This window comes from Polyergus mexicanus, unplaced genomic scaffold (genome assembly GCF_030449975.1).
Source record: "Polyergus mexicanus isolate NDT 795.1 unplaced genomic scaffold, iyPolMexi1.0 SCAF_16, whole genome shotgun sequence".
Classification (NCBI taxonomy): Eukaryota; Metazoa; Arthropoda; class Insecta; order Hymenoptera; family Formicidae; genus Polyergus; species Polyergus mexicanus.
In genome coordinates, this window is record NW_027223336.1 from 755,715 (window position 1) to 771,924 (window position 16,210).

The window sequence follows — 16,210 nt, forward strand, 5'->3', positions numbered from 1 at the left end:
ATTATATTCATATTAATTAAATTTAATTTTATAGAATTCACACACACTTACGACGAGTTCGCGTTTGGCGATTTCGGGGATTGCGGTTCCGTGTTCTTCTTAAGCGTGTAAGATCCTCGCTGACTTTCATTAGCCAATTTATCGACGATCGCTTCTAATTCCGAATATACCTAGGAACATGAATAGGAATAGGAAAAGATACAATGACGCCACACTGTAGCTTTTTTATATATGTTTCCCGATATAAAAAAAGTTAAATCAAATTTTCGTCAAGTAAACTCTATTCAAAAGATGAGATATAAAACTCTATTATATCGAATCCGATTCTATTACATTGATTCACCCTTTTTTCGAGCAACTCGTATGAATACGTATAGATACCTTAGAACTTTCAGTGTGAAACACTTGCTCCGCGGCAAAAAGCGTCTGCAGATTAGTGACGAGGAAAAGAACGCGCGAGTCGTATAACGCCGGCAGTTCATCGTGCAGCTCGGAATTCAGCTGCTCGTATGTACGTTTTGCCTCTTCTAGCAGTTCCTTCCCTCGGGACACTTTGAGTTCATCCCTCTTCTTTGGATTACACTGCAGGGATTGGAAGTTGTGCCTTTGACTGTCGTAATCTACCAACTTACGACCGCGCTTGTCGATCTTTTTCTAGAAAGAAATAAAAATTTTGAAGCGTAAGGCATATTATCATATAATTATTATATAAAATGGAGAAAAAAAATGGTTAATTTTTATCTTTTTAACTTAACTTTAATGTCTTTATAATTTTCCAGCACAATTTTTTATTCATTATAAGAACAAGTAATTAAATATAATTTATTAGAATTGAGGATTATATAAAAGACAGAAGTTTTATTATCTAATAAATACAATATATGTGAAATAAAATTGAAATAAAATAAAAGGTATTATAATCTATATATTAATTTAGTTTTATTATATAAATTATCGAGTTTATATCTATTTTTCGTGGAAAGTTTTGCAATAATAGAGTATCATCGATAAAGAAATCGTTCACAATTATCGCAAACTGCACGTACCCTCATCTCCGGGAATTGGCTCTGATATGTGTTGAGTGGTACAAGAACTTGGTCCGCGAGCTTGTGAGTGAAATCTTGCCATAGCATGTCAAGATTTTGTGCCTGCACGTACAACAGGTCGTGTCCAGTCCACTGGCTCTCGTAAATTTCATTCAACGAGTCCATAAGTGTCTTCGAGGCAGCTTGCACCGCTAAGAAATGAAACACACGCATCGGTTTACTTTTTTATTTGCTTCGTCTGCTTTTTTCATTGATGCTTTTTCAATTGTTGCTATTAATGCTATAAAACTCTCGCGCATAACCAGGCTAATTTTTAATAGAGAAAACTTTCAAACTCAAAGACGTCACGTAACGCGGTCATTAAGAGATACATAGATAGCTGTTTTGCAAACCGTGGAGAAACTTTTTCACGCCGATTTTCCATTAGGTGGCACGTGTCTTTTTACTTCAGGAATATACGCGATGCGGGTGACTACTTTCCTGACCTACATCTAAACCTTTCCTAGTACATTCACCTGCAGCGATAAGGCGGCTGTTAACAAATTCCTCACTTTGGCTTGCGCTACATAAAAGTTGCAAAGTGTCTATCATTCGTTGAATTTCGTGCTGACGGGTATTTAATTCGAATAACAACGAAACAAATTAAAATCAGAGTCTCTATATGTAAGTCGAATATCACTCAATTTGAATACTATAACATTTCTCTTTAATCGAAAGATTCTTTTCGTTTACTTTTTGTATAGATATATGTATTTGATTAGCATTTTTAATTTATCGTAATTAAAACTAGATGTATAACCAATATATATATACACCATTATATTACACATTTAATCTTCTTTATTTTAGTAAAATAGATCAAGATATCTTTTACGGAAAAAATGTCAACTTTCAGAGATTCTATAAGAAAATATGAACGTAAAAGTTATGGGTATTTCTAAAAAATTTCGTTCGTATAAAATAATCATATTTATCGATTAAAATAATTAAATAATATCAATGACAATCTCAAAATAAAATTACATTATAAATCAATTTTCATTAACGCTATATTGTGCGTAAAATTGAAGGTAACATCGTTGATGAGCGCTAATGGGCAATTCATCGTTAGTGCAAATTACGGCAAGCGACTACCATATTTTCTAATATGATTATTTTTTAGATACTTCAATTTGTGCAACCAACGAGTTGTGTGCGCGTACTCGTTAATTTTTTTCTTAGTGCATCTACTTGGAACTTGGACTTGTGGAGTGCGTAATGATGTAAATTGCGACGATGAATTGTCGACAATTTTACATGTAACACGTTGAACATATTTATTTTCATCGTATTTTCCCGTTAACGTTACCGCGACTTTATGGCGACTTTGTCGCCGGCGAAACTCGCTGGTTATTTATCGACAGGTTTTACAATCGACTTCTGCATGCGGATATTTATGCGCGTTGCGTCCCCCGTCTATCGAGCGATAAAAAAAAAGCTAGCCATTGACGCAGATTCCGCGTGCTCCGAAATTAACACTTCCTTCCAGAAAGTCGCGCATCGCAACGGTTTGCGTAACGGGAGACCTCAAATTCCGCGTGCTTTTTTCCTGTACATTCCTGATTTTCAATTTTATCGTCGGTATTTGTAAAATTCGCGGTTAGCCATGTCGGAGAAATACTCTTCGCTTTTTCCGTAGCTGAAAAGCGGAAGTTTCACAAAGTGTGCAAATACCGACGTTATTAGTCCAGTCAAGTATAGAAATTGTTTGCGACTAGCTCGAATGGGAAGGATTAAGGATCGAATGACATTCCACTATTGATTTCGCGCGTGTTTGTCGGTCTCGTGTCGAGACTAGCTATTAAAGCGAGAGAGAAAGAAACCATGAGTGCACCGTCGGGCCTTTGCTTTTAAAGTATTATGCATAATCCCATTAGATCTGAGTTAAATGTCTCATAGATATATGAAAACTCATTATCCAATAATTAATAACAAATTTATATAAGAATTTATATAAGAATTAATAACAAATTTATATTATATTAACACAAACAGTATTGATATTACAATATATGTATATATGTATATATATATAATTTCTGTTACATAACATACTATAATATATAGGGATTATATTTATATTATTGTTAATTATTTACATTATAAAGTACAATACGATACTACACTGTTATAAATACGGAGGATGAAAGATAATAAGCTTTATAGTTAATTAACTTTTCCTTAAAATTTGGACATTGAAAACGATTGACATATATATAATATATACAGATATATATTATAGAGGAATATGGGGTATACAAAATAATTATGTTATTATCCACATTATTGGAAAAGTCACGAAATTGGTTTTATCAATTGCTTCTGCAGCATATCAATTATTCAGCTGGCGGTATATATATATATATATATATATATATATATATATATATATATATATATACTCGCGCGTGTCTCACGTATGTGTATCACTATCTTATCTAAGATATATTATCTCGGCAAGGTCGTGTTGTTTAATATTTCGGGCACGCCGACTGTTGGCGTGTAAGATTGTCGCGAATTACACGCAGAGAGTAATTTCTTCCTGTCGACTCTCACACAAAGGTCGTCGTTTTGTGTTGTGTGCGATGTACCTATGGTGCATTACCGAATATACACGCGCGATTAAAATATTACGTCAGTTCCTCCCGATGGTAATTGATGCCGATGAATCTGCCGCAGAATCGCCGGTCGTTATTCAATGTCTGCTCGTTATTCATCCGTCCGTCATTCATTCGCGAGACGATACGCGATAGAAGTGTCGGCGGACAAAGAAAATGATTTTTCCGATTGACCATATAACATTTCTTTGGCATTTATCATATAAACAGAGTTATTTATAATTATATTATATAATTTTCTTTGCAATTCGAAACGTAATTTAAATTTTTTTAATTATATTCCTACATGGTGCAAATATTTTGCTATTAACATGTGTAAATTAATATTATTTCTCTATGATAATAATAAGGAAAAAGGAAGATGCAATAAATATGAGATATACACGTATAAACGAATGTTGAGCTAAGCCCGCGTATCGATAAATATGCATAATCTCTGCAATCCACAAAAAACACGAAGACAAATTGTCAAGTTACACGTCATATAATTCAGCCTCCACGAGAGTTTAACAAACGGGTCATGGTAACGCAACATTGTCTAAACAATTTTTTTTTTGTATTGCTGTCACGTTTCGGAAGTCTGTTAATTCAAGCATGTTGACTCTATAGATACTCTATAGATATGTCCTGTCGTGGATGCAAGAAATTTTACATACTGTTTAAATCACAAATCGTATAACAGAGGGAAATTATATGTATTTCGAAAATTCGCGAAATATATATATTAATACTTTTATGTAAATTTTAATTTTGAAAGTAGGGCCAATATATATATATATATATATATATATATATATATATATATATATATATATATATATATATATATATGTTTATATATCAATTAAATTGAATAAAGCGAGATAAAATAAATGTGATTTATCGAAAAATTTATTTAGAAAAGAAACCTTTGTCCTAATTTCCGAGCATGTTAAATTATAAAAATTGTATTCAAGATATTGATAGCTCCTGAATAGAATCGCTTGTATAATTTATAACTAAGCAATTTGATTTTTTTATGATAGTTTAATCTCCATAATTAGTGCTAAATTAGCGCTAAAGTTTTAATGCCGCATCAATATTTCAAATGTGCTATAAGTTGAATAGATAATAAAACACTGATTATTCAAAGGTTAAGATATTTAATCCTATCGGCAAATATCACCGTAACGACCGCCACATTCAAAACTAAGTAAAGAAAATCTCTTTAGTGAATAATTAATTTATTGATATAAGCCCAATATTACCCTGTGCATTTATGCGCATAGTATGATATAGACAATATAGAGTATTGCACCTATACATGATAAATAGCGACCGATGTTTAAAGAAAGGACGAGTTGGAGAATTTCGTTCCGTAACGACTTACCTCGAACACATCTGATGTAATTGTTAAACTCCTTTTGCAATTTGTTGGCCGAGTTCTGCTGCCTCGTGAAGTTTTGCAGATGCTCGTCGAATATATCATCTGCCGTTCGATCGACCTTGCCTAGATTTTGAAGAAACTGTAACGAGAAAAAAATATGTCTTCCATTAATTGTACATCATATTAAAGTTTATAAAATTTTAATAGTTATTCATCATTATCGAACATCATGTATATTCCATGTATCTGTGGTTGAATACAGTAATACGGTTAAACGTATATACGAATGTCATAAATGAGGTCTTTGAACTGCTCTCGTCACGAAATGATAAGCACCGCCTGTATTATCACTGTACGGAAGATCCGCGATATAATCTTTCTTATATGATCTCACCTGTCATTCTAACTTTTCAATTAATATTATCTCACAAATGTTTCGTGTGTATATTAACATAAAAATATTTACGTTATAAAATCAAATAAATTATTCTATATAATAAACTATTTGATGCATATTTTATAGATTTATTTATATAATTTACTAGATAATAAATAATATATATATATATCTCCTATGAATTTTTCTCCATAAAATAAAGAGTAATGATAAACTTACATATAAAAACAATAACGAGTAAAATTGTCATTTCATCCATTGCATAAAACTGAATTTATGTCCGCGTTACTTTCCTGGCTTCTCATAGCCAATTTAATAAAGAAATCTATTAGAACCTTAGTAGCCCACTACCATTGTTATCGGCAATAAGGCGCGACGCGTTGTGAAAGGATGCAGATGATGTAACAATAGCTATCGACCGCGGAGAAATTTCACGCTGGGAATGCCATTCCTCCAGTTCGATTTTCATTTAGCCCGTTGCACCTGTTCGATCTTCAATGTCGGAAAAAAACTCACCCTTCCGGGAAATTATATAAAAGAACCACACGATCAGGAAACTTACGGAAATACCATTACTTTTTAAATTTTCGATCGAATCGTTTTGATATTTATTCAAAATGTGATACATTCAAGAAAAGCAAATGTATGTATCTGAAATAAAGTCTAGTTTAATTTTTCTGTTGTTCGAGTAAAAAAAAAATTTCATAACAATCTTACATGATCGTCGTCTTTTTTACGAAAAAAAGTCATTAAGTGTTCTTTTTTGAGAATAATAGCAAATAACGTATTTCAAGCAAATCAAGATGCACAAAGATTGGATTAAAAAATCTTTGTACTTTGTATTAAAATACAACGTACTTGAAGTATCCTTTACGTATGACAAATGTAGCTTGATATTTCAAGGATTAGTCGAACGCTAGGAAAAATGCTGCCGGCATCTCTCTCAGGCTGGATCAAAAATCAAAGGCCGGAACGTTCGCGATGAAAATCACGAGGCATTGCATAACCACCTCTATCGCAAACTCTATCTATTCGCGGAGAGCCAGTGATCCATCCGCGATGAGGTGCGCCGACCTTCTGTAGACATGCTCTTCGTCCCGTCCAGGGAAACAAGGATATCTCGCGCACGCGTATCACGATATACCATTCAATTTCCGTTCTCCAGTTTTCCGTGATTTAATCTCATATCGATTACGAACCGTTCAAATCTTGTAAAGAGATAGAATGACAAATGTTGAAAACAAACTAGTTGGCTTTTTTTTTTTTTATTTTCACCCTAACAACTCACCTTTTAAACCATACTTGCATACCGGCAAATTGAAAGTTCGTAATTTACAGAGATAATTAACGGTATACAACATGCATTGAATAAATCTACATTTGGAATGATGAATGAAATTAATAATGCGAAAGAAATGATTAATTAACTTTTTATAACTCTCGAGGTTTAGCATTTGATTTATGTTAAATCTTTATGAACGAGATATAATAATTCTGAAAAATAATGTTACAACTTAGATTATCGAAATGACATTAGCCATGAAAAATGATATTGTTTTCCATTTATTTATTTGACTTGTAGATAAAAATCCATCATAATTTATAATGAACTTTGAAACCGATATACAAAGAAATGGATATATGATATATATGTATCTCTCATATATATTTAAATCTTTATGAATCCAGTGGTTTCTATCGATGCTTCATGACGTCAATAGTAAAAAGATATTAATGTATATCAGAAACGAGACACCGCAGCTGTAATAGCAGCTGACAGTAGTAATTATGAGATATCTCCACATTTAATTACGTTTATTCAGCAAAGAGAGTAGCTAATAAAACGCATATGCGCTGCCCGCGTCCGGCATTTCGCCTGTTATCAGAGGCACAAATGTTTAAATTAATTCTTTCAATCGTTTCTATGGCGTTATTAAGAACGGTTGATCCGCGCAACCATGTTATTTACCACGTCTCTCTATGTGCTTTATTCCGACAGGATAATCGTTTATGAAGAAATGTTATTTGCGGAAGCATAAAATATGAAGTAGAAAATCGCTTGGCATATATAACAGGGCATTAAAAATAATTAATTTTTTTTTAATAATAAAAACACACTATATAACGCAACACTATTACATCGTATTTATTACAACTGATTTGTTGAGATATATCAAGTTGCAGTTTTAATATAAGCCGAATCGCAACGCAAGCTCACAAGATACCTGAAAGCGAGATTAATCCTCTTAACTTTCGAGTCAGGATCATTTTCTACGTGTGTCTGTCGTGTATAATTATCTCGCTTCAATCTTAAAGATATTCTATGTTTATGCAATTTTTGTCTCGCTTCGTCGAATTGAAAGACAGCGACGAAAAAATTTTGACTTTTACTTCGCTTATACTCGCACTATTCGAATATACAACGTGAGTCGTCTGATATTATTATCCTGATTTACGTATTAATATTGACGTAAATGAAGATGATAATATCAGGTGACCCACTCTGCATATATATTTCGTATATACGCCATATATTAAGAAAAAAGTTTTCGATATATTTAATCTTTCATGACTCATCGTATAAAACGCACTTTTATCGCGAGATAATTTCTCAGACGAGTGCGTATTAGGCGGAGTAACAAAAATAATATTATTAGAGTGAGTCATGGTGATGCGGAGAAAAATTTCCCCTCGTAAGCTGCACCAGCTCAATATATGCTAATATATATTCGTTATACGGTATATCTGTTATACCGTTAGGCATCGTGATGCTTCGCGTAATATTTGTTTTACAGAAAAGCGCCTAAAACACCCGTACAAAAAGCCTGAGCGTAATCCTTTTTTGCGCTATAATCAACATATGTTAATCGTAAATTTAATAAAAAGTTATATGTCTTAAGGAGAAAAAAATCGGTTACGGCAGTATTAAATTTTATAAACCGAGACAAAAAAATATATATACAACCTTGATTAGTAGATATGGATAGATGTTAAGCCCCGCATCATCGATCCGATCTACCGCACGACTATCGAGGTTGTTTTTTTATTATTATTATTATTATTGTTATTATCTTACACGATGCGAGACACAATTTTTGTCACTGTTCCGTATGCTTTCATACCGTTATTCGGTTAACGTAGTCTCCATTCGATACCTTATAGCAGGTGAGAACGAAGACTGAACTCGTTTACACGCGAAGCCGACTTGCATATATCATCTCATACAACGCGCGCACGACTTGCAACATCCACATTGCAATACTTGCAATTATAAGCGCATCAGATATCGAGACGATACTAGAAATCTTTAAACCGCGCAACTTTTGTAAAAAATAGATAACTGATTTTGTAAAATTCTCATATAAATTTCGTGAATTCTTCAGAGATTTTATAAATATCGTAACATTTTGTACACAAATTTTGTATGGAATTAAACTTTACAAGTTTAATAAATACCACGAATTCTACAAACGTTACAAAATTCTTACCGATTTTAACGACTTTGCCCGATCGGAAATAACTGTCAGCACCTGATCGCGTCGTGACTTTCGTAACTTTTTTTTCGAGACATTACTGTCGACAACCAATTACTCGCTGCTTCCGGCGTTTTCTATATAAATAAGAAAACTTTCTCCCGTGCTGTGTAGATAACGCGGCTAACGGGAATACGGAGAATTCCTCATCATGACGTTTAGCTCTTACATCGAGCGCAAGTACGGAGGGAGTTTATTTAAAATTTCGAGTCGTCTTTCCAGTACAAATTTCTATTCTTGTCTTCATCTGATTTTCTAGATGCTCAAGCACGACGTGACGAAGCATCGAAATAAATTAATGAATTGTTTTACTTCCTTTTTATATCTATAAACAGTTGGAAATGTGATACTCGTAATGATCGAGCATTGAAACGTGACCAATTGTCCAGCTACTGATACATTCGCGTGCTACTGGTTTTGATAATGAAAGTAATTAGTATAGATGACATATATCGATAGCATGAAGAAAAAGATTCAGTAAGTCTTGAAGTATCTACATATTTATCTTGTATAAAATGTGATTTTTAAAGATTAATATTCTTTTTTCTTTCCGCCAAGTTTAACGTTATTTTATAGGACATTAAAACTATAACAAGAGATTTATATCTGAGATTAAACGAGATATTATATTTTTAATAAGGTTAAATCTTCAAATCTCCGAACGCAGACCCGGACGTATCATTTCCGAAATAGATGGTCCTCTCTCAGATTTATTAATAGCCGAGCAGATGACGCGAATGTGCCGTTGCATCGCTATTATTGTGCCATCCTATGGCCCCATTTCGCCACTTGCCGGTTCACATTGTGCTCCGGGAGAAGCATTGTCGTAGAGACACCGCGGGTGAGATATAGAAAAAAATAACAAGTGTAGCGCACGATAGTTGTGAAAATTACATAAGCTCATCTTCCTTATGTTGCTATATAAGAGCATTTTCTATAAAACAATTGCTTCCTTATAGAGGAAGCTTTGTTTTCGCGAGAAAATTTTTTTTCCAATTTTCTATGCCAATGTGTTTAGAATGTTCCAAAATGTCGAAAAATCATATTCCCCAAAAATGTCTGTTTGTCTGTATGTATGTATGTATGTATGTATGTGTGTATGTACGCAATACATTGTACGAGCTCTAACTTCCGCAATTTTTGAGATATCGGGTTAAATTTTTTTTTTACATGGATAGAATATTATTCAAGGATGGTTGGTATTGAATTTGGTGAGAATCGATGAAAAGGTTCATTTTTTATAAAATTTTTAATTTTTTGAGAAATGTCTGTATACATTGTAACTTTCGCAAATCTTGAGATATCGGGTTAAATTTTTTTTAGATGGATAAAGTATTATTAAAGGATGGTTGCTACTGGATTTGGTGAGTATCGGTAAAAAGGTTTATTTTTTATAAAATTTTTAATTTTTTGAAAAATGTCTGTACACGCTGTAACTTTCGGAAAATTTGAGATATCGGATTAAAATTTTTTTACATGAATAGAGTATTATTAAAGGATGGCTGGTACCGAATTTGGTGAGTATCGGTAAAAAGGTTTATTCTTTATAAAATTTTGAATTTTTGGAGAAATGTCTTTACACGCTGTAACTTTCTTTCCAGTTTTCTCTTTCTTCTTCTAAAGCAGCTTAAGCTTTGTAAAATAAAATGATGAGGAAGCAATGTGCAAGTTTGTAATTTGCACAAATCTACCTTTTTTTTTATTATTATTATTAAATAAATGTGTTATGTACATAATCTCTCTCCGACATAGATTGCTAATTAAATACAAATTAAGGTATAAAATTTTTCATTTTGAGTATATAAATGGAAATTTCTCATAGACCATTTTATATTTAACAAAAATATATATAAAATTATTAATTATAACTAAAAATTTATGTCATATTATGTTTCTCGAGCGATCTCTCATTAACACATTTAACGCGATAAAATATTTATGGAAAATGATATTGTTGTACGTAAAATAACTCGGCGTATATACTTAAAAGAGGACAGGCGAGGATAGCAACCCGTTAACGAAGAAAGTGACGAAACTTTTCCACGGTGGCGACGCAAGGAGCGAACGGAAGAACGGGGCCCTTTTCTCGTTCTCTCCCGGTGCTTCTTGATCGAGGCGAGCGCGGAACCAGTCGCGGAGACCACCAGGAAGGAACGAGAGGAATCGGAATGTTGGCGCGGGGTTCGGACATCAACCTCTCGGGCAGTCGGCCCGCCGTTCGCCAAGAACGGCCAATCCGGCGTCCATCGGCGAACGGTAATTCGTGCCCCGTACATGCATACCCGACCCATGGTTTAAATCTCCTCCCGATCATGTTAAATGCTAAAGAACTATTTCTGAATACAACACTTTCGTACTTAAATGATAAAGTAATGATAATGATAAAGAATAATATTCGTGTACATATAATATTCTTATAAAACAAAGTTTAATTTAAAACAATAATTTTAATTGTATATTTAATACTTTTTTTTTTTTTTTTTTTTTTTTTTAATGACTTTTCAAGACTAAAATATTAAAATTATCGTATGATTAAGGAAAAAAGTTAAAAATATTAATAAAAAAAATAATTTGTTTTACTTGTAACGTCTATCTTTTCAAATATTAATTGCAACGCGTTATTGAGTCATATCATTAACTTACTAATCGACGAATGACGAGCTAACAACGAATGGAAACATTAAGAGAACGGACCGGTAACTCGTTAGAAAGACTATAATTCTTCATTTGGGATTATTATATCTTGACTTGTAACATAATAACAGAGTGGCGCTACATCGCTTTGTTACATCGCTATGAAATCATTAAAGCTAATTACACTTTCGTATCTTGTTATCACCGTTTTTCGCGAATTATATTTAGCCAGACAGATACATGAGCTTGATATTCTAGGTCAAGACGGGAATTTTACGAGCATTTCACGCACCGTTAGAAAAAAAGAAACGATGCGCAAAAAATATGATATATGTCTATGCGGGGCGGCTGCAGCTGGTTGCAACCGTTACATTGCGACGTGCATCCCAGAGTGTCGCATAATATACGTAACATATTATTGTATACTGGCTATTATAAAAGAAAGTCATATAACATATATCACTTTAAAATAAACGATATATTATAAGCTAAACATATATACCATAATTTTGCGCATTAATACATAATGAAATATATACAATAAATATTTTCAAGTAAACCTCAGTGTCACAGAAAACTGTCTCTTTTATATCTCTATTCTCTATTATATTATACATTTATACGTACATTTAAACGTGTGTATAGGATAACACACGTTCTAATATCTTACGATTAACAAAAAATTGATTTTTCTTTAGCAAAAATATATCTATTATAGTTATGCTTTCATAATAATTTTGCTTTTAAAACTACGTGAATTGTAGCAACTAATTTTTAAATTTAAATTCTGCAGAACGCGCTATTAGAAGAAATAATCGGATATTTAATTCTACCATATAAACCTTGCAATCTTTATCGCATCTAACGTACCGTGCATTTCTCTCTCCTTGCTACCAAGAGAATGCTATTGCAAGTTCGATAAAGAGTAAGATATATATATATATATAGAGAGAGAGAGAGAGAGAGGAGAAAAAAGAAGGAAACGATGGAAAGAGAGTATGGAGTGAACGGACCCGGGAGCCCTAGTAACCAGATTACTGACTTGTTTGGCATTTTTTATGTTTTATGATTTAAACCATCAACCGAAACAAATAGAATTAATTTTACATGAAAAAGATATATATATATATATATATATGGTGACACAAAATGTCACGTATGTTTCAAATTTTTCATAAGAAAGAATTGATTTTAAATTTTCTCAGAAAACTTAATTTTTATCTCTCCAATAAAGGAGAAATAGATGACACACTTTTGAAATACGCGATATGCATCAGTAACGAAGACGCCCATAGTTTCAAATAAATTTTGTTACACGTCCAATGTGTCGATATTGTAACGGATTTGTGTAATTTATCGTAACGGGAATTCTCTGACAAGATATTTTGCGAGGTTGGATCGCTCTCTAAATTTATGACACTGTGTTGCACATGCTGAAATCCGAATTGCAATTACAGACCTGTTAATGTGCGCACCTATATGAAAGATTGACGAAATCTACCATATAATTGAGGGGAAAAATGTTGCAACTTTTCAATTTAACATGCGATATTTCAGAGAGAGAGGACCATAAATTGCCATAAATTAATTAAATTTAAGCAGAAAGAAAATTATTTTTCCTTCGAACATCAATTCTATTTATTAAACTTACGTTATCAAGAAAGTACTCCCCCCCCCCTCTCCCCTCTTTTTCATATTTATTTTATCTATATCTTAATTATACATTTCTAAATTTTTTGTTTAAATGGACATACGCGCACATATGGTATATTTATATAATATCTATTTTTGAATGTTTGCGATAAAACGATTGACATTGATCGTGATCTATGAATTTTATAATGCGAGATGTTTAAAGGCATTTACAACGAAGATATAAAGGTATTCGCGCGCTCGTCCTTGCGAGGGAGTTGCATTTATACAACCTTCCTTTCTCACCTGGTCCAAGCATCCTGGTCGAGCTAACGGAACCATTCGGACGTTCAATCCGAGTTGGAACCGGCCAAAGCCGATAAAGAGAGAGAGAGAGGGGAGGGGAGGGGGATATAAGAGGAATGCCGAAACAGCTGATCGATTACCTGGCCTTTTAAGAGAGGCAGACATGCTTAAATTTAATACGATACTGATACTGTTATTCAGTCTTAAATATCATAAATCTCAATATTCGCTTACAGGATGCGCCATAAAATCTACATCTCGTAAGACGATATTATTTATCGAATATTTATTAAATAATAATAATATTTATTAAAATGATTGATTTTCTTTTCAACGAAAACTAGATGCTTTTAATTAATTAAATCGATTTAACCGTTATTTTCGAGTCTTTAATTTAATATTCATCTATATAAAATATTTTTTTGCGCAAAGATATCGTATAGATAGGTCAATCATAAGAATCTTGAGATGGAGTATTTAATCATTACATTGCCGGTTAACTAACCCATTTGAGATTTCATAGCTCGTTGCCTTTTACATAAAGATATGGCAAATATGGCAAGTGAGTCCTCGGAATGTGACTTAAACAATGAGAATGGGTGACGGCTGTTTTGCAAGGGAGACTGGCACGCGCAAAAATTACGACATTGCACAGGTAGATTGAATGACCTTACATCATTATATGCACGCTCGTCTCATTGACACCAAAGTGTTCTATTATTAATCTCGCTAACAAGCGTAATCGAGCTTAACGTGTATATATATATATATATATTCGGTCCTTTAATCTTCCGGAATAAATGTATAGGGCAATATTTTCGATTTCCGTATCCAGGGATCTTTATCTATAAATTTTGATTAATTTTGATAAATTTTTTCTCAACTTGATCAAGAAATAGAGTCAATTCTAAAAAGTACGTTGCTTAGACTTGCTTTAACAAAATTTAAAAAATTTAAAATTGTATCGTTATAAAGATATAACAAAAACTTGATATAAAACTTGACGTTGCTTCTCAACCTAATAAAGTTATCATGCTATTTATTTCCGAAACTTAAAAATGGCATCAACATATAGTAAGTTTATTGTACAAATTTATAAATGTAATTTAAAGCTATTTGGAAAAGAAATGACGAATTCAAAAGCGCTGAACTCGAGCCGAAACGGTATTATCCTTTCAGAACAGATCTTGATGTGTTTGCGACATACACACACATTATACACGGTGCCACCAACGCGCCGTATGCTAATTGGACAGGTATTAGATGATCACCGTATTAGGCATGATGAAGTCGCCGGGATGATGCTTGCGAAACCATCATGCATAAGTGGTACTTATTTGGTCTCCAAATTGTGGCAAATCGTACAGCCTTTTTATGGTTCCCTCATGCTCATTTACGATAAATGCGAGCGCTTTGTAAAAATACGTAATTACACATCATATCGCGTGTCTCCATGTAACGTGTAATGAAGCATTTTACAATTGTAGACTGTATTATTTCCACATATTATTAACTTTCGATTAAGATATATGTGAATATATGTATAAACTTTAAGAGAATATTATTGATAAATTAAAAGTATTTATATATATAAAATGCTGAAAAAAAAATTTTAAATATGTTGAATATAGAACCGTATAGTTAGAGAAAAATACAACGTTTTTATATAATTAATAATTGAAACTCTAATTTATTATTAACTATAATAATATTTTATTTATTACCGTTTAATCCGAAAATCTTTTCGCATGATTTATTATAAATAATGCAATTAATTACGTCTGACGCGACATTGCATTGCTATTTTCGTAATCGTATTAACAACTGAAAATTAGCATCGCATCTGTTTCAGAACTAATTTATTTTCGGGTATAGCATTTTAATGAAATCAAGATCAGATTTCAATTAAATGGCAACGTATTTAAAACAGTATATTGCGAAGTTTTCTCTAATAGTTTGACATTGAGAATTTTTATTTTCGAACATACCTGCGCCAGTCGCAAGATTTTTTACAGACTTTTTTATGTATTTATAAAATAATGCTTTGTAATCTTTTACTTGGCAACTCTAGATTTTGTACACATAAATTGGCTGTACATGCATATATTTGTCTCTCAACATAGTAGTGTTAAGAGAGTTACGTCGTATGCGGATGAAGGCTAACTCAATTAGCATGTTTGATTATACTGCTGCGAATAATAAATTGAGCCGTGGCGAGATATAATAGGGATTCCTCCCAACTATATGATCCGAAATTCTATAGCTGACGTGCAGCGTGCAACGTGCAACGTTCTTCATTCTGGGAACAAACGTCGATGCGTTTTAATTATTCATCGACAATTTGCGTATGGCCTAACAGCCACGGAAAATTGTCAGCTAGCACAGTTACTTCATTAATTCTCTTCGTCAATAATATATGTGTGAACGGAAAAGAAATATTCTTATGTATATATTATTTATTATATGCGAAAGACTATCTGTAAAATAAATCCATAAAAAAATTATGGAAATAAAAATACTATATCTTGCATAATACATGTAATGCATATATTAAAGCACACGCATAATATTTTGAAGAATAATTTTAACATTTAGAGAAGTGAAAAAAATTAGCTCGTGCGTATTGTTTTAATTTTAAT

The 16,210-nt window shown here is 32.6% G+C and overlaps 1 protein-coding gene across 5 annotated transcripts in view; it reads right to left on the reverse strand.

Annotated features, from left to right (window-relative positions):
- The window catches only part of Amph (amphiphysin), a 32,033-nt gene that overhangs the window by 1,986 nt on the left and 13,837 nt on the right, over positions 1-16,210 (reverse strand). For all 5 annotated transcript variants that reach the window (XR_011447936.1, XM_070308517.1, XM_070308516.1 and 2 more), the window contains exons 2-5: positions 5,073-5,208; positions 1,047-1,237; positions 382-654; positions 52-170 (exon numbers count right to left, since the gene is read on the reverse strand). Coding sequence is in view for 4 of the 5 variants with exons in the window: in XM_070308517.1 (XP_070164618.1) it covers positions 52-170; positions 382-654; positions 1,047-1,237; positions 5,073-5,208 (719 nt within the window). In the remaining variant the exon portion in view is untranslated. The remainder of the gene's footprint in view (positions 1-51; positions 171-381; positions 655-1,046; positions 1,238-5,072; positions 5,209-16,210) is intronic.